Source organism: Carcharodon carcharias, chromosome 5 (assembly GCF_017639515.1).
Source record: "Carcharodon carcharias isolate sCarCar2 chromosome 5, sCarCar2.pri, whole genome shotgun sequence".
Taxonomy (NCBI): Eukaryota; Metazoa; Chordata; class Chondrichthyes; order Lamniformes; family Lamnidae; genus Carcharodon; species Carcharodon carcharias.
This window is the reverse complement of record NC_054471.1, coordinates 57,338,924-57,361,025: the sequence shown is the minus strand read 5'-3', so window position 1 is coordinate 57,361,025 and position 22,102 is coordinate 57,338,924. Positions and strand designations below refer to the sequence as shown.

The 22,102-nt window shown below is 42.3% G+C and overlaps 1 protein-coding gene across 1 annotated transcript in view; it reads left to right on the top strand.

Annotated features, from left to right (window-relative positions):
- Positions 1–22,102, top strand: part of LOC121277930 (glutamate receptor ionotropic, kainate 2-like) — a 538,995-nt gene that overhangs the window by 415,283 nt on the left and 101,610 nt on the right. Inside the window, exons 10-11 of the mRNA XM_041187800.1 lie at positions 2,839–3,042; positions 14,259–14,482. Coding sequence (XP_041043734.1) covers positions 2,839–3,042; positions 14,259–14,482 — 428 coding nt within the window. The remainder of the gene's footprint in view (positions 1–2,838; positions 3,043–14,258; positions 14,483–22,102) is intronic.

Genomic DNA, 22,102 nt, shown 5'->3' with positions numbered 1-22,102 from the left:
CATGCCAAGCTATGGCACTTCAATGCCAATTCACCCACTATACATTGCATAGAATCAATGAATCCTATAGTGACAATAGGATGTGTGTAAAAAAAATTTTTAAAAATTGTAATTCGTTGATAACTTTCCACTTTCTTAAAAAAAAGCTCATTTTTACTACAGGCCAATAAAACTGTCAATCACTCAGATCTTTTAAAATTATCAATCGATGAAACTGCAATCACTTGATACCTCTTTATCTTATGTAAGTAAATATTATGAAATTGATAGAAGAGATCAAAGAGCCAGAGCTGTCAATCAAACAATGTTTTCCCTGGGGCTCATGTGTTTCAGCACTCGAATGGATATCTGGGTTCTCAACCAAGTCTCATTATGCATTAGTAGCTCTCTGATCTCTTCTGTCAATTGCACAATGTTCATTTATAAAGATAAAAAGATGTCAAGTGTTTGCATTTTAACTATTGAAACTTTAAAGTATCTGGATGATTGACTGTTTTATTGGGCTGCTGTAAAGAAGAGTTTTTGTAATAATGTAGAAAGTTATCAATGAACGACTTTTTAAAACTTTTTTTTAACACATCCTATTGTCACTACAAGGGGTTCATTGATTCTATACAGTGTATAATGGGTGAAAAGGGCATGGAAGTGCCATGGTCTGGCATGGGGGCATGAGGGGCCATAGGGTGGGTGGGGAACATGAGTTGGTATGGATGGGGCATGGGGATGGGAGGGCATGACAGTTTTCATTATAACTGGGCCAAAGTCTCACAGCACTAAGGTGGGCCTTTTAAATAGCCTGTCTCGGCACCCAGCAACCCTATGGCTGTCTCCAAATGCTTTCCCGAGTCAGCTGACCCAACTGCGGGAAGGTGGGCCAAGCCAGGAATTGTCCTGATTACCACTACCTCCCTTGAGGATGTTTTCTTGCTGTGGTACTTATTAGGCCCAATTTTCCTCATGGTCCCTACCATTTTTTGTCCTGAAACTGGTTTCCTTGTTTTTCTGAGAACATTTGAGGAATTTTCTGGTGATTTAGATTGTAGGAACTGCTGGGAGATTTGTGAAGGTGATGGATGGCTTTGTTGCTTGGAGGTTTTATGATTAAACTTGGCTCTTTTGCTGACCTTGGCGTTCAATTTATGGGACACTGTACTAATGCCAGAGTTGCCTTTCGAATAATTTCCACCATCCAAAATGATTGTACTTTTATATTTTTCCATTTTCCGTCGAGCCCATGAAAGCATTTTGCCATTGTACATATGTGATGCTGGTATTGAGAGTTGATGTCAATCCAAAATTAACCTATATTAGTCCACAATATAGCATATTGGTGACCTATCACAATAATCTTGCAAATTTCAGGATGACTGATTTCTTCCTCATCTCTCAAGCACACACATGAAACTAAATGTGTGAAGTAACAGAGTGATGCAGTGGGTTAAAAACTGGATCCAAAATCCCACCCAGATTGTTAGGTTGAAGATCTGCTTGTCTGCTGGCTGGAAAGGTGGTTTTGTGACATGAGTTTGGGCAGTCTCAATCCAATTTCTAGAACACAAAATTGTCCCTAATTTGGCATTAATGGAGACCTCACTCAAAGTGATCACATGAAGGTTGATGTAGGAAATGCTGAAAAGGTGACACTGTAGTGGACAGTTCTGAGGTTGGGACTCATATATGTTATTGGAGCAAAATAAAGTGGAGTTTCTTAGTCTTGCTCTGCTTTATCAGACCTGGAAGTATTTGATACTGAGGAGCTCATTTTCTAGAATTATGCTTTTCATTTTTAAGAAAAGGAGTTTTAGCTACTTCATGTAGACTTTAAAATAAATAACATAAGTTGATAACTTCAGTTTAAGTAAAATAAAAACTTAACACAACACTAGGATCAAATTAGATCTTCATCGGCTAGTATTGAAAACAGAAACGTTAGTTTATTTGGACACTTTTGCAGAATATAAGTTTGTCCTTGCATTTTTTCCACGCTAAGATTCTGATTTTGCATGCACCAGGCACCAAATAAAAGGTCATGCACTCCTTCATGATGCATGAGTCAAACTAAGCTGATGACGGATCACAAACTTTTGCCCACCTCTGATCTCTCAGTTTAATGAACATGATGCCTGAAATCAGGCTGTTTACTTACCTGCATTCTTGTGGAGTTACGCGGAACCATAAATTTTTATGTTTTCTTTTTAAATGACCTAATTGCCTCAGAAGCAAAAATGGAACAGTGTTGCAAGGGCCCAAATGCAGAGGCGTTTATACTATGTTTACATTAAAATGAATGTTTTCTGCAAGAAGGGGAATAGCTAGGCTATTTATGTTCCTAATTGTCTTCATCTCTATTGACCTTTGTTGTTGATTTTCTGTTCAGTTTGGCCTGTGAGGCACAGAAATAACGTGTTCCCTTTCAGTATAATACTGATCTAAATACGCTGTCAGCTGCTAATCATACCCAGGAGATAATTTATCGTGATTTTTATCTCTAATGTTTACCCATTGAACACCTAATTTTTTTTTAGCAAATTTTGTAGCTTACTAATTTTAAATGCCAGGATTTATGAAAACAAAATCTAAATGTATTTTTTTTCAATGGCTCTGATCTCAAATTAAAGTATTTTCTACAGCTGATAGTTTAGTTCCAACAGCTCCCACTGCAGGGAATGCTCGACTTCAGGGATTACAAATAGAAGCCTTCAAATGTATCTGCTCTGACTTAGGTCTTTACCTGCTTAGCAGAGGGCAGTTTTGATAGACATTATCTCTGAGATGTATTTGTCACTCAGGACATGTAAAGTCCTTACATTGATTCCTTGCTGTTATCAACTTTCACAGGAAGAGCCTTATGTGATGTTTAAAAAGTCCGATAAACCTCTCTATGGAAATAGTCGATTCGAGGGATTCTGCATTGACCTTCTGAAGGAGTTGTCCAATATCCTCGGGTTTACCTATGAGGTCAGACTCGTGGACGATGGGAGATATGGAGTTCAGGATGAGAAAGGACAGTGGAATGGAATGGTCAGGGAACTGATGGATCATGTAAGTAGTTCATGCTTGGATTTAAAATACAGTATAAGAAAGACTTGCAATTCTGTCATGCCTTTCACAACCTCAGGAGATCCCGAAATGCTTTACAACTAGTTAAGTGCTTTATAGTGTAGTTACTGTTGTATTATAGTAGTGGTATCCTAGATGGTGTTCATCATGTTGGTTTAGGGGAGGGCACGTATATTGTAGGTGTCACAGGGGATATGCAGTTAGAGAGCATTTCTTATATATTTTCTATGAGAGAGGGTGTCACAAACAATGCATGTTATATCAGAATTGTTTGTATCTTGATGCTATAATGAGATGCTGGGAAATGTAAAGAAGAATCACTTGATTGCAGAGGCCACGTGAGTTATTTTCTTTTTGCTTACTTCTAATTTCATGCTTGAAATATTTGATTTTTTATTGTGACCTAAAGAGACAGTGTTGTCATGGTAACTGACTTGCAAGATACTTTACCATGTTTTCAAGGTGGGGAGGATGCTGCAATGTCATTGTGCTGTCTATTACATCTACTACTTCTGTTGTGATGTTTACTCATCACAAAGTCAGTGGTGGGCGAGGGGATAATGGAAGTATAGGTTTGATAGGAATACAAAAGGATGTGGATGCTGAAACTCTTGAATAAAAACAAAAAAACTTGTAAATACTCAGCTGGTCAGGCAGCATCTGTGGAGAGAAACAGTGTTAACATTTCAGGTCGAGATGACATTGCATCAGAACTAAAGAAAGATACAAATACCAGAGGTTTTGAGCCAGTGGAAGTGAGGAGGGGCAGGAGCAACAAAGGGAAGGTCTGTGATAGGGTGGAGGGCAGAAGAGGTTAAATAATAAAAAAAAATTCATGGCAAAACAGCCAAAGAGCCAATGGTTATAGGAAAGAAATAGAAGATGTGTCCAGATAAGGTGCGAATGGCCCCATAGCAGCCATCCCATTACAACATGAAGGAATAAAGAAAGAAACAAGATTGACCCAGCATACAGAAAAAGATGGAGGCAGAGATTATGATCTACAATTGCTGAATTCAATAATGATTGCTTGTAGAGTGTAAAGTGCTGAGTCAAACAATGAAGTGCTGTTCCTCAAGATTGCTTTGAGCATTGTGTTTTCATAGAATGGCTTTTAAATTTTTTCAACAGGCTTCCCGTCTGACAACCAGCTAGCATGTCAACCTTCATACAATAGTGGGTACGGTAGCATCATAGTCATGTTACTGGATTTGTAATCCAGGGGCCTGGACTAATGATCTAGAGGGGGTTGCTGGGGTGGAATATGATCTCATGCACTGGATTACGCAGTACCCCACAGTATCCACTGCAATAAAATGCTGGGCATTGGAAGGTGAGCGAGAGTGGGAAGGCCATTTTTTTCACCAAAGTTGGTGAAAGGGCTGAAAGGGTTTTTTGGGCTTGGGGTGGTGGTGGTGGGTGGAGAGCCATATGCCATCCCGGAAGAAAAGTTGGTCTGACTTCAAAAGAAAGGCTGCCCTGCAGCAAGAATGTGCTCTGGGCGGCTTTAGCAAACTGAGGGTCAGACTTCCACTCCTCAGGGGAAGAAAACCCTGCCCTTGAGAGCTGCCAGCCAATTTGGTTGGCTGACAGTTCTTGCAGTTCCAGCAGCGCCAGAAGAGAGTGGTGGGCACTGCTATGGCTGCAAGGAGACCCAGGAAGAAGTGTCATGGACATCAGAAAAGTTGAGTTTGGGGTTTCTTGAGTGGGGTGAGGTGAGGTGGGGCACACCAGTGAGGCGGGGGGTGGGGGTGGGGGTGGTGAGTGGGGCAAGGAGTTTGGGGGGAAGATGGGCCTTGGAGGCCAGGTGAGTGGACCCAGCGTATTAGGGCAGTGGAGGCAGATTGAGGCCCCTAATTGCCACTTATTGCCTCAATAAGCCTAAAGGCAGGTGGGCTAGTGGGTGCCTTACCCACCCCCTGTATTTTGGGGACCAGGTCAGGGAAGTGATGCGCTACCCACCCGTCAAATTTTATGTGCCCCCCTGACAAAAACACACTGAGTGGGGGACTGTATAATCCAGCGCATGAGATCAAATTGCACGCCAGTAGCTAAGTATTTATATTCAATTAATTAAACAAATCTGAGAGGAGAAAGAAGCTAGTATCAGCTATGGTGACCATGAAACTGCTGGGTTGTTATAAAAACCCACCTGGAAGAGGGAAATCGGCCATCCTTATCTAGTCTGACCTGTATGTGACTCCAGGCCCACAGCAATGTGGTTGACCCTTAACTGCCCTCTGAAGTGGCTTAGCAAGCCAGTCAGTTGTATTCACCAACCCCTTTTGAAGGGCATTTAGGGATGGGCAATAAATGCTGCCCTTGCCATTGATGCCCACACCCCATGAATGAAAAAAAAACAGTATTCTACATTACTATAGTATTCTTCGTACATTGACAGATGCCACTGTCATAAGAAAACTGCTTGAGGCAGCGGTGTGTGTTGTCACACCACCATAGTGGTGTTGTCACTGGACTAGTATTCCAGAGATCCAGGTTCAAATCCCACGTTTGATGACGACCACAAAAAAACCATTGCTGGTTGTCATAAAAGCCCATCTGGTTCACTAATGCCCTTTAGAGAAGGAAAGCTGCCGTCCTTACCTGGTCTGGCTGACATGTGACTCCAGACCCACAGCAATGTGGTTGACTCTTAGCTCTCCTCTGAACAAGGGCAATAAATGCCTAGATGTCTAGCCAGTGACGTCCATGAACAAATGAAAAAAATAGTAGGGCATTTAGAGCATCATAATACAATCAGGCAGAATCAACATGGTTTTGTAACAGGGAAATCATGTTTGACTAATTTATTAGAGTTCTTTGAGGAAGTAACAAGCAGGATAGATAATGGGGAAACAGTAGATGTGGAGTATTTGGATTTCCAAAGGCATTTGATAAGGTGCCACATAAAAGGTTACTACACAAGATAAGAGCCCATGGTGTTGGGCGTAACATATTTGTATGGATATAGGATTGGTTAGCTAACAGGCCTGGGATAAATGGGTCATTTTCAGACTGACAAAATTGTAGATAGTGGAATGCCACCAGGGTCAGTGCTGGAACCTCAACTATTTACAATCAATATTAATGACTTGAATGAAGGAACCGAGTGAATGGTAGCTAAATTTACTGATGGCACAAAGGTAGGTAAGAAAGCAAGTTGTGAAGAGGACACAAATGGCCAGATTTTTGTTCCTGAGGTGGATAGTGTGGGTGGGGAAATTTCTCGGCTTGCCCCACCCACCTCAGGTAAAGGTGCCCCAAATGATGCAATTTTTGCTCTGGGGTGGGGAGTGGGGAGGGATGGAGTTGCGGATCAGAGGCAGCCACAGGGCCTGCTGAATGCCAAGGTGGACTGGTTAAAAGACACATTTCGGTTCTCTGGGTCTTTGTCCCAGATGATTAATTAAATATAAAGCCCTTTAGCCCTCATTCCTCACACCCCTCAGCCCCCATCTATTCCCCATGCGCAATCCATGCAAATTCATGCCAAACCCATGTCCCCCACCCATGCCCAAAACTCCCTCATACCCTCCATGCCAACCAATGCCCCCACCCCCCCCCATAGCTCCTTATTGCTCCTATGCCAACTTAGTGTCAACTCATGGCTCCCACTCAACCCCATGGCTCCTAATAGCCCCAAAGCCAACTTAGTTCCGACTCAGAGGACTCAGAGGACTGGAGAACAGCTAATGTGGTTCCGCTATTTAAGAAGGGTTGTAGAGATTAAGCCAGGGAACTACAGGCCAGTGAGTCTCAGGGCAGCGGTAGGGAAATTATTGGAGAAAATTCTGAAGGAGTGAATCTATCTCCACTTGGAGAGGCAAGGTTTGATCAGGGATAGGCAGCATGGCTTTGTCAGAGGGAGGTCATGCCTAATAAATTTAATTGAATTTTTTGAGGAGGTGACCAGTTGTGTAGATGAGGGTAGTGTAGTTGATGTAGTTTATATGGATTTCAGCAGAGCCTTTGACAAGGTCCCACATGGGAGACTTATAAAGAAGGCAAAGGCACATGGGATAGATGGTAATTTGATAAGGTGGATTCAAAATTGGTTTAGTTGTAGGAGACAGAGGGTGATGACAGAAGGATGCTTTCATGACTGGAAGCCAGTGTCCGGTGACGTACCACAGGGATCTGTGCTGGGTCCCTTATTATTTGTCATTTATATAAACGGCATAGATGACAATGTGGGGGGTAGGATTAATAAGTTTGCGGATGATACAAAGATTGGCTGGGTAGTTAATAGTGAGGTTGAGTGTCTTGGGCTACAGGAAGATATAGATGGGATGGTCAAATGGGCAGATAAGTGGCAGATGGAATTTAACCCTGAAAAGTGTGAGGTGATACACTTTGGAAGGAGTAATTTAAAAAGGCAGCATTCAATGAATGGCATGACACTAGGAAGTTCTGAGGAACAAAAGGACCTTGGCGTGTGTGTCCATAGATCTCTGAAGGCAGAGGGGCATGTTAGTGGGGTGGTGAAAAAGGCACTTGCCTTTATCAATCGAGGCATAGATTACAAAAGAAGGGAGGTGATTCTGGAGTTGTATAGAATCTTGGTAAGGCCACAGCTGGAGTATTGTGTGCAGTTCTGGTCGCCACATTATAAGAAGGATGTGATTGCACTGGAGGGGGTGCAGAGGAGATTCACCAGGATGTTGCCTGGGATGAAACATTTATGTTATGAAGAGATGTTGGATAGACTTGGGTTGTTTTCGTTGGAGCAGAGAAGACTGAGAGGCGACCTGATCGAGGTGTACAAGATTATGAAATGGCATGGACAGGTTGGATAGGGAGCAGCTGTTCCCCTTACTGGAAGGGTCAGTCATGATGGAGCATAAGTTCAAGGTGAGGAGCAGGAAGTTTAGGGGGGATGTGAGGAAAAACTTTTTCACCCAGAGGGTGATGACGGTCTGGAATGCACTGCCTGGGAGGGTGGTGGAGGCGGGTTGCCTCACATCCTTTAAAAAGTACCTGGATGAGCATCTGGCACATCATAACTTTCAAAGCTATGGGCCAAGTGCTGGTAAATCGGATTAGGTAGGTAGGTCAGGTGCTTCTCATGTGTCAGTCCGGACTCGATGGGCCGAAGGGCCTCTTCTGCATTGTGTGATTCTGTGATTCATGCCAACTCATGCCCCCACCACCCTTTGTCCTTACACTCTCCATGGCACCTCACCCGGAATCTAACATAGGCAGACCTCAGGAGACATGCTGAGATGAAATAAAATATAATTCTAAATATCTATTACAGAGTTTACTATATAAAAAAACAGTTCCATTCATAGAAGCCCATGAAGTACATTTAAATCCTTTCAAGTACTTAATCACTTATAAAAAACATATATTTGTGTTCATAACCCTATATCAAAGAGAGGTAATCCTTTAATGACCTCTTTTGAGTTGTCAATCAAACTGTGAACTTACAGCCCCCCACCACTGTGATAATGATAGGCTGTGGAAAGCATCAAGCTTTAATAATATTATAATGATAGCAGTTAGGGCTCTGTCAACAAATAGCCGTTTAAACTGCTAAAACATTTTTTTTTTACTCTCAGAGCCACGGGTAGACAATGTTTTTTCAAATTTTAAAGAGCAGGGGAATCAAAAAAGCATTGACAGCTTGACAGTTCTACATACCTTATTCGCCCTTCAAGAGCATTTATGTCTCCACTATAAAGTTGTGGAGTACACATTGCAAGTTGAGGCCTTCCCTGGCATGAAAATCGGTTCTGCCTGTCCTGTGTACTGATTTTAAATGTGTGCTTCATGCCCCACCTCCTTTCCCCTACCAGCAAAAATGGGATCTGCCAGAAATGGGGGCAGGACTTCTGGATCCATCTCCATATCTCTGCGAAAATTCGGCCCAAAGAGCCTACAGACGGATATATTTAGGTTAAGTGAATGGGCAAAAAAATGGCAGATGGCGCATCTTGTGGCAAAATGTGAGCATGTCCGTTTTGGCAGGAAGAATAGAAAAGCAGAGAATGTCGTTTAATTGCAGAGAGACTGCAGAAATCTGTGGTACAGAGGGATCTGGATTTCCTGGTACATGAGTCAGAAAAAGCCATGTAATTAAGCACGTAATTAGAAAGGCAAATGGAATGTTGGCCTTTACTGCAAAGGGAATGGAGTATAAAAGTGGGGAAGTGTTGCTGCAGCTGTAAAAGACCTCATCTGGAATATTGTGTACAGTTTTATTCTCCTTATTTAAGAAGGGATATACTTACATTGGAAGCATTTCAGAGAAGGTTCATTCAGATGATCTCTGTGATGAAGGGGTTGTCTTAAGAGGAAAGGTTGAGCAGGTTAGGCCAATACTTGGTGGAGTTTAGAAGAATGAGAGGTGATCTTGTTGAAACATATAAGATTTTGAGGGGATTTGGCAGGGTGGATGCTGGGAGGATATTTGCCCTAGTGGGGGAACCTAGAACTAGTGGGCACAGTTTAAAATAAGGGGTCTTCCATTTAAGATGGAGATGAGGAGGATTTTCCTCTCACAGGGCCATTAGTCTTTGCAACTCTCTTCCCCAAAGAGCAGTGGAGGCTAGGTCATTGAATATATTCAAGGCTGAATTAGATAGATTTTTGATTGACAAGGGAGTCAAGGGTTATTGGGGATGGTGGGTGTGGGCAGGCAGGAAGGTGAGTTAAGGCCGTGATCAGATCAGACATGACCTTATTGAATGGTGGAGCAGGCTCGAGCAGCTGAATGGCCTACTCCTGCTCTTATTTCTTGTGATCATATGAACAGTTTGCAGGGTTGAATACAAAGGTGAACACCCAGGAGAAATACCTTAATTGCCATGTTATGAGATTGCCATCTGAGTGGCTGTTTTGCCAGCACAAAACATTTACCTTCTGTGGGATTTTTTTTTGGTTAATCTCTGAAATAGGATTTTCAATAAGACACTGATTCCATGCTGAGAAGGATTCAGATTTCGTGATTCTCAAACCGATTTTGACACCTGATCACACGGACTTTAACACTTAATCCGCTCGATATCTCTGGTCTTAAAACGGCTGCTGTGCTCATTACAGCATTTATTAAAATGATTTATTTTCTCTGTTTGAGTGATGCAGCATTGTTTAGACATTAGATGTTCCTGCTCCCTGTTGACCTGACATGATTTGAAAGAATGTCATGCTTTTGTTTACTTGTGGATTGATTTTAATGTTTCTTGTTGGCTTCTATGCCATTTGTGGCAAATTGAGGAGTTTAGTGCAAGCTACGCTGTTTCTTTAAACTTAGTGTTGAATTATTTTGAGAATTGTTATTCTGGGTTGAGGAATGTCATGGCTATAAATAGCAGCCCAAGATAAGAGACAAAATACCATAATTATTACCAGTATTAGCTCTTCAAATTATGCTTATTTTCTTAGGCACATAGTTGATGGGGTTTGAACTCACATCTCTAGTTTGTTAGTCCAGGCCTCTGGATGACTAGTCCAGTAACATTACCAGTATGCTACAGGATTTACACCATATTTCCATTACGTCTTCAGCCTCCTTGCTAGTAGGCATCTTTTAATGTAAAGGAAAATCTAATTTATTAAGAAACTGACCAGTGTGCATCAATGAAACTTAAATGGTTCAGTACTTTTTTGAAGTCTTTTTCAAAATTTCAAATAATTTCAAATCAGCTTACTCAGAGGACTGACACTTCTATTAAAACACTTAGTTTTGCCGGGAAACCCATTCTTCAGCTAAATTAATAAAGCTGCATCAGGTTATCACTGTTAAATACCTCTAGGAATATTTTTTAATGGGAAAAGAAAGAACGAAAAGATAATGCCCTGATACGACACCTGATTGTGCTAGACCATGGAAGATTTCACATTTGTGGATTGCGTGAATACATTTTAACATAAATTTGAGCTGTAATGCAATCAGTGCAGTTTCAGTGCATTTTTGGTGCACTTTCCCAATCACTGTGGAAACCCCACCTCCTCTAAATTATTCCTCAGTAAAGTTGCAATAATTACATTGTAATGCTAAATCCTTCACTGTGAGAATGACCAGGCATCAACAGCACAGTGAAGAGCTGAGCTGAAGATTGCACCAAACAACCACAACATTCATTAGAATTACTTGATAGTGGATTGTGGTCTTTTACCTCAATGACCTGCTTTTGAATCTAGTCTGCATCTGTCTATTGGCTGAAAGGCTGTAATGTGTGATTGGGCAGCCTCAATTCAGTCCCATTGTAAACATAGACCAAAAGATAAAATTGCCCCTAATTTGGGAACAAAATTGGAGATTTTCACACACTAAGGCAACAGATGGCTGGTGTGAATTTAGGTGTACCAGTGTGGTAGGAGGTAGTCTTTTGAGATTGGAGACTGGTGGGTGGTTGGGGGGAGAGGGGTGGTTGAAGAATTAGTAGCCTGGCATGATCAGTGGCAGACTTGACATAATTGCCTGCCTGGTTAAACAAACTATCAGTCACCATCCTATGCATTTGTGTGCTTCCAACTGCGGGATCTTGCAAATATCTCCAGCAGGGTCCTGGAGGCAAAGTTGCAGGTGGTGGTGGCTTTGACACCATTGGTAAAGCATTCCCATCAGTTGGCAGCAGGTTTTGTTACAGAATATCTGCTATCACCTGACATGACATCCTGAGACACTGATGTTCTGACATCTCAATGGAGCTCACCCGTTGCCTGTGGAGCCTATGTGCTGCTTGTGGCATCCTTTGAGCCGTACCTTGCTGCTCGTTCCCTCTCTGCTGTGGAGCTGCAGCTCTGTGAGGAGCAAGCAGTTGATGCTTGAGTAAAATAGCATAAAGCCACCCATGATGATCTGATAAATCAGAGCTCCAAGGCGGAGATCAGGCAAACAAGACTCCAAAGTTGGCAAAGAATTTCCAAATTTATCAAATTAACCTCTGAAGTTGCCAAACTAACTAGTTGTGAAAATAACTTTATAGCTCAATGACAGCGAACAAAATCTTTCACACAAATACTCAAGAGAGCAGCAGTGCTTTATTCTGGTGTTTATTCTTGTATGTGCGCCACTGGCAAGGCCAATGTTTCTTGTCCATTCCCAACTGCCCTGATAAAGTGGTGGTGAACCACCTTCTTCACTGCAACCGAGCGACTAGCTGGGCCATTTCAGAGGGCAGTTCGGAGTCAACCACATTGCTGTGGACCCAGAGTCACATAAAGACCAGACTGGGTAAGGTGGCACTTCCTTGCCTAAAGCACATTTGTACCCAAATTGTTTTTTTTGATAATCCAGTAGTTCCATGGTCACAGCTACTGATACTAGCTTTTTATTACAGATTTATTTAGTTAATAGCTGTGGTGTTGGGGTTTGAACTCATGGGCAGGATTTTCCCATCAGCGAGTGGGGGGGGCAGGGCCTGCTTGCTGGCGCGTAAACTGACGCGCGGTGACTTTGGGCAGAACTCCCGATATCACCGCACCCCATTTAAATTTTCAGGAAGGCGGGGGCTCAGCAAAATCAACTGTGCGCCCGCCGACCTGTCAATGGCCAATTGAGGCCACTGAGAGAGTCACTAAACTAATTAATGGACCTGCCCATCCAACCTTAAGGTTGGTGGGCAGGCCAGGAGCCCTGGCGGGAATTAGAAAAAGCATGAAGCCTCATCCACGGGCGGGCTGAGATTTCACATAGGTTTTAAAAAATGTAATTAAAGTTTTTTTTAAAAATTATGGACACGTCCCAATTCCTGTGACAGTGTCACATGAGGGGACATGTCAGGAAACTTTTTTTTTCTATTTTTAATATTTTTGGCTGTAGAGGCGACCTCCCTGAGGCAATACATAGCCTCAGGGAGGTGAGTGTGCTCTTTTGGGCACACTCATCTCCCTGGTGGTTTCAAGTGTTTGTGGTTTATGGTTTTTGAAACTTCAAAGGGCCTGGATGATTGAAACTTTTAGTAGCTTGTCCAGACTTCTTTCAAGCATAAGAGAAAGTGATCAGTGGATTATGTTTTCCCAAAGCTTTTGCCTTACACATTCCACTTTACACTGTGGTGTTCACTGGTTCTAGAAAGTGTTCAGTAGGCATGGGAGTGCCAGAGCTTTTCATAGGGCCCTGAGGGGGTGGGTGGAAGTGCAGTGTTTTGAAAAGGGGTATGAGGGGACATAGGGGGTGGGTGGAATGGCAGAGCTGGGCATGGGAGAAATGAGGGGACATAGGGAATGGGTGGAAGGGCCGAGCTTAGCATAGAGTAAGGGGCTATGAACCATGACCCTTTATAAACCTGGCCTGAATCCATGAAAACTGTGAAGGAGTAGGGAATGCCTATCTCCATTATGGAGCTGGCCAGGTCAGAAGTGCCGGATGTGGGCTTCTGGCAGGAAGCATGCTTTAAAGGCACTCCCATAAATCAGACAGCTGGGGAACGGGGTTGGAAATCCCAGAATCTGGACCTGTCCGCCATTTTTAAATGATTTCAGCTCCTGCATGGGGGTGAGCTCAGGGGTGTATGGGAAGGTGGTGGGGTTGGCACTCACCCTATTTTACATGTCTTCACCCCCTGCCCCTCACCCACCCCTCCACTATAAACTCTTCTGGCAGGGGCACATAAAATCCAGCCCCAAGTTATATCATGGATAGAATACTTATTCAGCCTGTAATGAGAGAATTCACATAACAGCTCATGATATATTCTAGTAACTGGTATACAGAGTAAGGGTTCAGTGATATGATTTGTGTGCCATGCTATTATTTTCTTAGATATAGGCCAGATAAAAGTTCACTCCAGATTGATGGGTCTCCGAGGTCTGCTTAAGAAAGTAACTGGCGGCATTGAATCTGAGAAAATCCAAAACTGTAATGATCGCACTCACTGCTTGTAAGTGTTTCCCAGAACACTTTGCTGATAACACCTTTATTATAAAAAGGAAGTGTCCTCTGACTCTTTGTGAACAAAAGCACATGAAATCCATTACATATACATGTGAAACACACTTTATAGTTTCTGTGGGAGGAGCTGCTTAGATTTTTGCTCAATGTTTGATATCGGCTCCAATATTTGTCAGTGCCCAATCCATTGCCAAAATATCTCTCATTGATAGATGACGATCTCCATTCAATGGGATTTGCTAAGAAACAATTTGCAGCTCATTCTCCAGCAATTCTATAACCAGTGTTATATTATTACATTCGTTTGCTTCTGTTGATATACTAACTACCTTTTCTCATTCTCTATTTCTGTCCACAGAAAGCTGATCTTGCAGTTGCGCCCCTGACTATCACCTACGTCCGAGAGAAGGTCATTGACTTCTCAAAGCCATTCATGACTCTGGGAATAAGTATTTTGTACCGAAAGCCCAACGGTACAAACCCTGGCGTTTTCTCCTTCCTGAATCCTCTCTCCCCTGATATCTGGATGTATATTCTGCTGGCTTACTTGGGTGTCAGTTGTGTGCTGTTTGTCATAGCCAGGTAACACGATGCCTTCAGTGAGTTTTGGCAATGCCACTATGTTTTTGCAAATGTTGTCAAAAGTCACTGATTTCTTTTTGTTGATTTTGTCTCCCTTTGTTTTCACACCTCTGTGCTGTCTGTCATCTCCGTCTGAGGTAAACTCTGGCTAATACTGGGGAGGGAAAGTAACTGGTTTTCAGAAAGACATTTTGACTGGGTTTCTGGTGTAGATAAGTATGTTAAACCAGCATCTCTTTTTTGGTGCCCCTACTGTGCTGCTGACACCGTGTAAATGATGAATGCTGTCCAGAAGAAAAATGAAGGCAGTTAATTGAATTTTACACATTATACCGTTTCACTGCGCACATGGTTTGAAGAATAGAAAATGTGGTTTCATAGGAAACGTCTTAAGAAAGGCTATTAATTAGTCATAGCAGGGTTTTTATGTGGAACAGGCATAGTGGCAGAGAGGTGGTAATTTATCATGCAGCGCTGTAAATTAGGATAACTACGCACCCATCCCCCACTCTTACCGACAAATGCTTTTCACCTTGCTTCAAATGCATGTTCTTGAACATGATGCAATTGCTGCAGTTATATACTGCGCCGGCTAATGCAGCACTGACTGCATTTTCTGAGATTAATGTGAGTAAAGAGCTGTGATTTATACCCTAGAGTGACAAAGCACAAGAGCCTTGCACAATATGAACTAAAATGCAATTGCGAGACACTGGGGTCTCATGAGTGTTGTCTGAGACCTTTTTTATGGTATTATGGTCAGTTCCAATGGGCTGAGTATTTTCTGCTGTCTGTAAAGTTTAGCAAAAGAGCACAGATGAGAAGAGAATGGGAAAATAGCAGAAAGTCTGTTGCATGCTTCTTTACATTTTGAACTGAACAAGTTCCTTTCAGACTTAAACAATTGTAGTTTTGAAAAGAGGACTTTGCATCTAAATGAAATAAAATGCCTTCTTGGAGATGATCGTAATTGCAGTGATGCTTGCCTTCCCTGGCAACATAATATTGTTCTTTCAGCAGCAGAGTATTGATACTGAATCTGCAGTTCCACCGCAGCATTCAATGTAAAGAGATTTAAACTCAGTTCAGGCTTGCCCAATGCACCCATCTTTGGTGTCATTGGCCCAGTGTATTTTTTTAAGATTGTCTCCCAAGTATCTTCCAGTACATCTGATATGTTTAATTTTGTAAAGTTGTCTCCCAGACATGAAGCTAGACGAGATTATTCGTCAAGAGGAACCAATTGTCTTCTTATCTGATTAAAGCTAAAATTGTTGTTTCTGTGCTTTACTATTGGGGAAAGGGGAGGGGAAAATTTTTGCGACAGAATTGACCTATTTCATGATACCTTTTATAATGTAGCATAGAAAATAGGATTCTCTGTTAATTATTTCTCACTGCTTAAAGTAAAATATTCATCCTTCTCTACATGAGAAAAAGGCAATTATGCTCATTATTTTAAGTACTGAAAACTGAGCCATACGTTTATAGGTATATAACATAAGACTACTATTTGTGCCAAACAGCATAAGCAGCAAGTGGTAGACAGAGCTAAGCGATTCCACAACCAAATGAATCAGATCTAAGTTCTGCAGTCCTGCCACATCCAGTCATGAATGGTGGTGGACAATTAAATACCTCACTGGAGGAGGAAGCTCAACAAATATCCCCATCCTCATTGATGGGGGAGCCCAGTACATCAGTGCAAAAGATAAGGCTGAAGCATTTGCTACAATCTTCAGCCAGAAGTGCCGAGTGGATGACCCATCTTGTCCTCCCCTGGCGGTTCCCAGCATCACAGATACCAGTCTTCAGCCAATTTGATTCACTCCACGTGATATCAAAAAAGGTCTTTCTGCTCCTGCACTCCCTTCAAAATTTCACCCCTTATTTTGTATTGTCTGTCCACGTTCTTCCTACCAAAATGCATCACCTCACACTTCTCCGCATTGAACTTACCTGCACTTATCTGCCTACTCCACCAACTTTTTTATGCTCTCTTGAAGTTCCACACCATCCTCCTCACAGTTCACAACACTCCCAAGCTTTGTATCATCCTCAAACTTTGAAATTTGCACTCCAAAGTCTAGATCATTAATATATATCAGGAAAAACAAGGGTCCCAATAATGACCCGGGGGAACTCGACTACAAACCTTCCTCCAGCCCGAAAGCTATCCATTGACCATTACTCTCTGCTTCCTATTTTTCAGCCAATTTTGTATCCATGTTGCTACTGTCCCTTTTATTCCATGAGCAATAATTTTTCTCCCAAGCCTGTTGTGTGGTATGTGTCAAATGCCTATTGAAAATCCATGTACAGCACATCAACAGCATTACTCTCATTGACCTTTTCTGTTACGTCTTCAAAAAACTCCAGCAAGTGAGTTAAACACGATTTCTCCTTTAGAAATCCATGCTGGCTCTTTCTTATCAACCCATATTTTTCCATGTGACCAATAATTCTATCCTGAATAATTGTTTCTAGAATCTTGCCTACCACTGAAGTTAAACTGACTGGCCTGTAACTGCAGGACTTATCCTTCCAACTATTTTTGAACAAGGGTATAATGTTTGCAATTCTCCAGTCCTCTGGCACCACCCCTGAGTATAAAGAAGACTGAAAGATTGTGGCCAATGCCTCTGCAATTTCTACTGTCACTTTCTTTAATATCCTTAAGTACCGACAATCTATTCAACTCTTCCTCCTTGTCAATTTTGAATCCTTCTAGTGACAGAGTTTCCTCATCTGTCACCATGGCCTAGGTAGTATCTACCTCCTTTGTAAAGATGGATGCAAAGCATTCATTTCATACCTCAGCCATGACCCCTTCGTCCATGTGTAAATTCCCTTTTAATCAGCCTTACTTCTCCTTTTACCACCCTTTTATTATTTATATTTCTGTAGAAGACTTTGGGATTCCCCTTTATGTTGGCTGTCAGTCTTTTCTCATAATCTCTCTTTTCTTCTCCAATATGAGTTTTCACCTCCCCTCTGAACCTTCTGTATTCCTCTTGGTTCTCAATCGTATTTTCTACCTGACACCTGTCATAAGCGCACTTTTTCTTCTTTACCTTAATTTCAATCTCCTTTTTCATCCAGAGAGATCTGGATTTGTTTGCCTTACCTTTCCCTTTTGATGGAATACCTTGACTGTGCCCAAGCCAATTCTTTTTTGAAGGTGTCCCATTGTTCAGCTACAGTTTTTCCTGCTCATCTTTCATTCTAGTCTATCTGGCACAGCTCTGTTCTTGCCCCATCGAAGCCAGCTCTTGTCTAGTTAATTATTCTTACGCTGGATTGCCTATCGTCCTATTCTATCATCATCCTAAAACGTACAATACAATGATCAATGTCTCCTAAATGTTCCCACACTGACACTTGATCTACTTTGCCCACCTCATTTCCAAGAACCAGTTTCAACAGTGCATCTTGTGTTGTTGGATTGAACACATAATGCTGTAGAAAGTTCTCCTGAACATAATCGAGGAACTTTTGCCCCTCTCTGACCTTTACGCTACCACTGTCCCAGTCTACATTGGGGTAATTAAAGTCCCCCATTATAACTACTCTATAATGCCTGCATCTCTCTGTAATTTCCCTGCAGATTTGTTCTTCTATGTCCTTCTCACTATTCAGAGGTCTATAGATGACACCAAGCAATGTAATTGCACCCTTTTTGCTCCTTAGCTTGAGCCAAATTGATTCTGTCCTTGAACCCTCTGGGACATCCTCTTTCCCCAGCACTGCAAGGCTCTCCTTAACCAATACTGCCAGCCCTCCTCCTTTCCTTCCTTTCCTATCTCTTCTGAACACCTTGTACCTGGGAATATTTAGCACCCAGTTCTGCCCTTCCTTGAGCCAGGTCTCTGTTACCGTCACATCATATTTCCACATGGCAATCTGTGTCTATAACTCCCCAATCTTATTTACTATACTCCATGCATTCCCATACATGCTTAGTAACCCTGACTTAGATTTTGTTACTTTCTCCCTCATCCCGACTTTACCTATTAACTTCCTATTCTCTATACTAGTGCTATCTGTCCCTCCCAGTATTTTGTGCACCTTGTTATTCCTCTCTAATATTTTCTCTTAGTTCCCACACCCCTACCGAGTTAGTTTAAAGCCCTCCCAACAGCATGAGCAAAACTCCCCGTAAGGAACTCAGTCCCAGCTCTGTTCAGGTGCAACCTGTCCGGCTTTTACAGAGCCAGTCCCAGTGTCCCAGGAAGCTAAAGCCCTCCCTCCTGCACCATCTTTCCAGCCACAAATTCATCTGTCTTAACCACCTATTTCTGCACTTAGTGGCACGTTGCACTGGGAGTAATCCGGAGATTACTACATTTGAGGTCCTGCTTGCTAATTTTCTGCCTAACTCCCTAAATTTTGATTGCAGGACCACATCCCCCTTCCTACCTAAGTCATTGGCACTAATGTGGCCCACGACCTCTGCCTGATCACCCTCTCCCAGAAGAATGCCCTGCAGCCACTCTGTGACATCCTTGACCCTGACACCAGGGAGGCAACATACCATCCTGGAGTCATGCCTACAGTCACTGAAATGCCTGTCTGTTCCCCTGACCAATGAATCCCTGATCACTGTAGCTCTTCCTTTCTTCCTCCTCCCCTCCTGTACAGCTGAGTTGTTCGTGGTGCCACAAACTTGGCACTGACTGCACTCCTCTGAGGAACCAAGCCCTCACCACCTTTCAAAATGGAAAACCAATTTGTGAGTGGGACCCCAGGGCATTCCTGCACTACCTGCCAATTTCCCTTGAACTGCCTGGTGGTCACCCTTTCCCTCTCTGTCTCCAGGCCCTTAAGCTGCAGTGTGACCACCTCTCTGAATGTGCTATCCACAAGTAAGAAACTAACCATTGCCCCTTGATGATCAATGGCATTACCATCACTGAATTCCCCAGTATTAACATCCTGGGATTACCATTGACCAGAAAGTGAACTGGACTAGCCATATAAATACTGTAGCTACAAGAGCAGGTCAGAGGCTAGGAATCTGGCAACAAGTAACTCACCTCCTGACTCCCAAAGTCTGTCCACCATCTACAAGGCGCAGGTCAGGAATGTGATGTAATACTCTCCACTTTGCTAGATGAGTGCAGCTCCCACAACGCTGAAAAAGCTTGACACCATCCAGGACAAAGCAGCTCGCTTGATTGGCACCATATCCTCACACTTTCACTCACTCCACCATTGACGCACAGAAGCAGCAATGTATACCATCTGCAAGACGCACTGCAGAAATTCACCAAGGCTCCTTAGACAGCACCTTCCAAACCCACGACCACAACCGTCTTGAAGGACAAGGACAGCAGATAGATGGGAACACCACCACCTGGAAGTTCCCCTCCAAGTTACTTATCATCCTGGCTTGGAAATATATCGCTGTTCCTTCGCTCTCGCTGGGTCAAAATCCTGGAGCTCCCTTCCTAACTTCACTGTGAGTGTGCCTACACCACATGAACTGCAGCGGTTCAAGAAGGCAGCACACCATCACCTTCTCAAGGGCAACTAGGGATGGATAATAAATGCTGGCCTAGCCAGCGAAGCCCACATCCCATTAATGAATAAGAAAAAGATTATTGGAAACAAATACTGCACTAATTCCAGGATTTTAGTTGCCAGTATCAGATATGTATACTTACTTCTTTACCTCCAAATCCTGAGGCAGTAGTACAACACATGGTATATGAATTAGGAGTATAGAGTGTGACAGTGAGGGAATAAGCATTTTGGCTGGTAACCGCACCTTTGAGACAGTCCAAAAATGAAATTTGTGCAGAAAACATGAATGGTGCTATGGCAAACATGTCAATTGTTGCAATATTTTTGAGATGTTTCTGTTTTGTATTCCTTTGCTCCAAGTCCTTATTTTATGTATCTACTTCAAAGGCTCTTTATGAAATGATCTGGTACTAACCCATAGAGACTAGGCAATGCTATTGCCCAATGAAGATATTGCACAAAACATTATCTGTCCTCACCTAATGTCCAAACTTTCTTGAAATGGCCAGTGACTAGTGATAAGAAAGAGCAGCACTTGAATTTTTCCCCACTCCTCAGCCTCACCTCCTTACCCAACGTATTGAAACCTTGGACTTTCTGACCTTCACGATTCACTCCAAGTGAGCAGCGTATTTATTGACTGCTTATTTGAAGTCTAATTGTATAAAAAGTTATGGCCTGCACCATAAACCAGAAATGTCCAAGTGAAAAATGTTTCAACCTGTCCTTTGATTCATGCTGCAGTACTCTTGCCATTGACTTCATTCTCATTTCCAGCTACTGTCTCAAGCTGTTCCGGACCAAACACATACTTGCTGGCCAATTCAACCTCAAACTAAGTACCAACCCCATAACCTTTCCATCACAAAAATTGCCTATTTCCAGCTGTGTAATGTTCCCCCCTCTATGTACAGTTCAGGTCACCGCAGTTCAAAATGGATAAACCAACTTTAGTGAGGATACAGAGAAGGGCACCAGACTGATTGAGTAGACAGAGGAATTGAGTTATACGGAGTGTTGACATAAATTGCATATTTCCTCACTGGAAAAGAGAAAATTGAGAGGTGAGATTCTTGATGTTTTTAGGATTTTAAAGAGACTAGATAGTGTAAACCTTGTCCAGTATAATAGAACCATAGCACACATTCTGTGCTTGAAGGGGCAAAATTTTTAAAATTAATTTACAGAAATGATATTTCAGAGAGTGAATGGTCAATGGAACAGGATTCCTAGGAAGATATTGAAGCAGGAAGTCTTAATTCCTTCTTGGAGAAGGTGACAAATATGGTGAATGAGGGAAATGCAATGCACATGAAACGTTTGACTGCACAAGATTGGAGAAGATTATTGAGTTTAGAATTAGGAGGAAAGTAGTAAATTGAACTGCAAATTGACCCCAAAAGAAGAAAGAAAGAACAGATGTTAAGGACGGTTTCTTAGAGTGTTTGGTAGTAGGTAATATTGTCCCATAGGATTCTGTTCTGGGACCAATTCTGTTTACTGTGCATAATGATTTGGATGCAGAGCTACTGGTATGTCCAAATTTACAGATAATAATCAAATTTGAGGCATAGTAAACAATTCTGGGGACCAAAGAAAGCTGCACGGCGATATTGATAAGATTGTGCAAGGAGCATAAAAATGGCTGAAGGAATTTGATGCCAGTCAATGTGAGATGATACGTTTTGATTAAAAATAAGATGGAAGTGATAATAAAGAAAAGCTGGGTGATGTGGAAGAACAAATGGATTTGGTGGTTTATGCTTGCAAGACACTGAAAGCAGCAGCTTGTGTGGATAAGATGATCAAGAAAGGGAATGGAAAATTGGGTTTCGTAGCAAGTGTAAAGAAGTGAAAAGACGAGATGTAATGACGACTCTACACAAGATCTTAGGAAGGCAACAGTTAGAATACCATGTGCAGTTTTGGGCCCTGCACTAACACAGGAAAGATGTTGAGGCAATAGGAAAGGCACAGTGCAGATTCATTAAGAGGCCATGTGGTGTGAGGAAGGACAAAAACATATACTAAAAAAGCTTTTCAAATTTTGGGTTGCTTTCATTGGCACAGAGGACATTTAAGGGGTGATTTGAC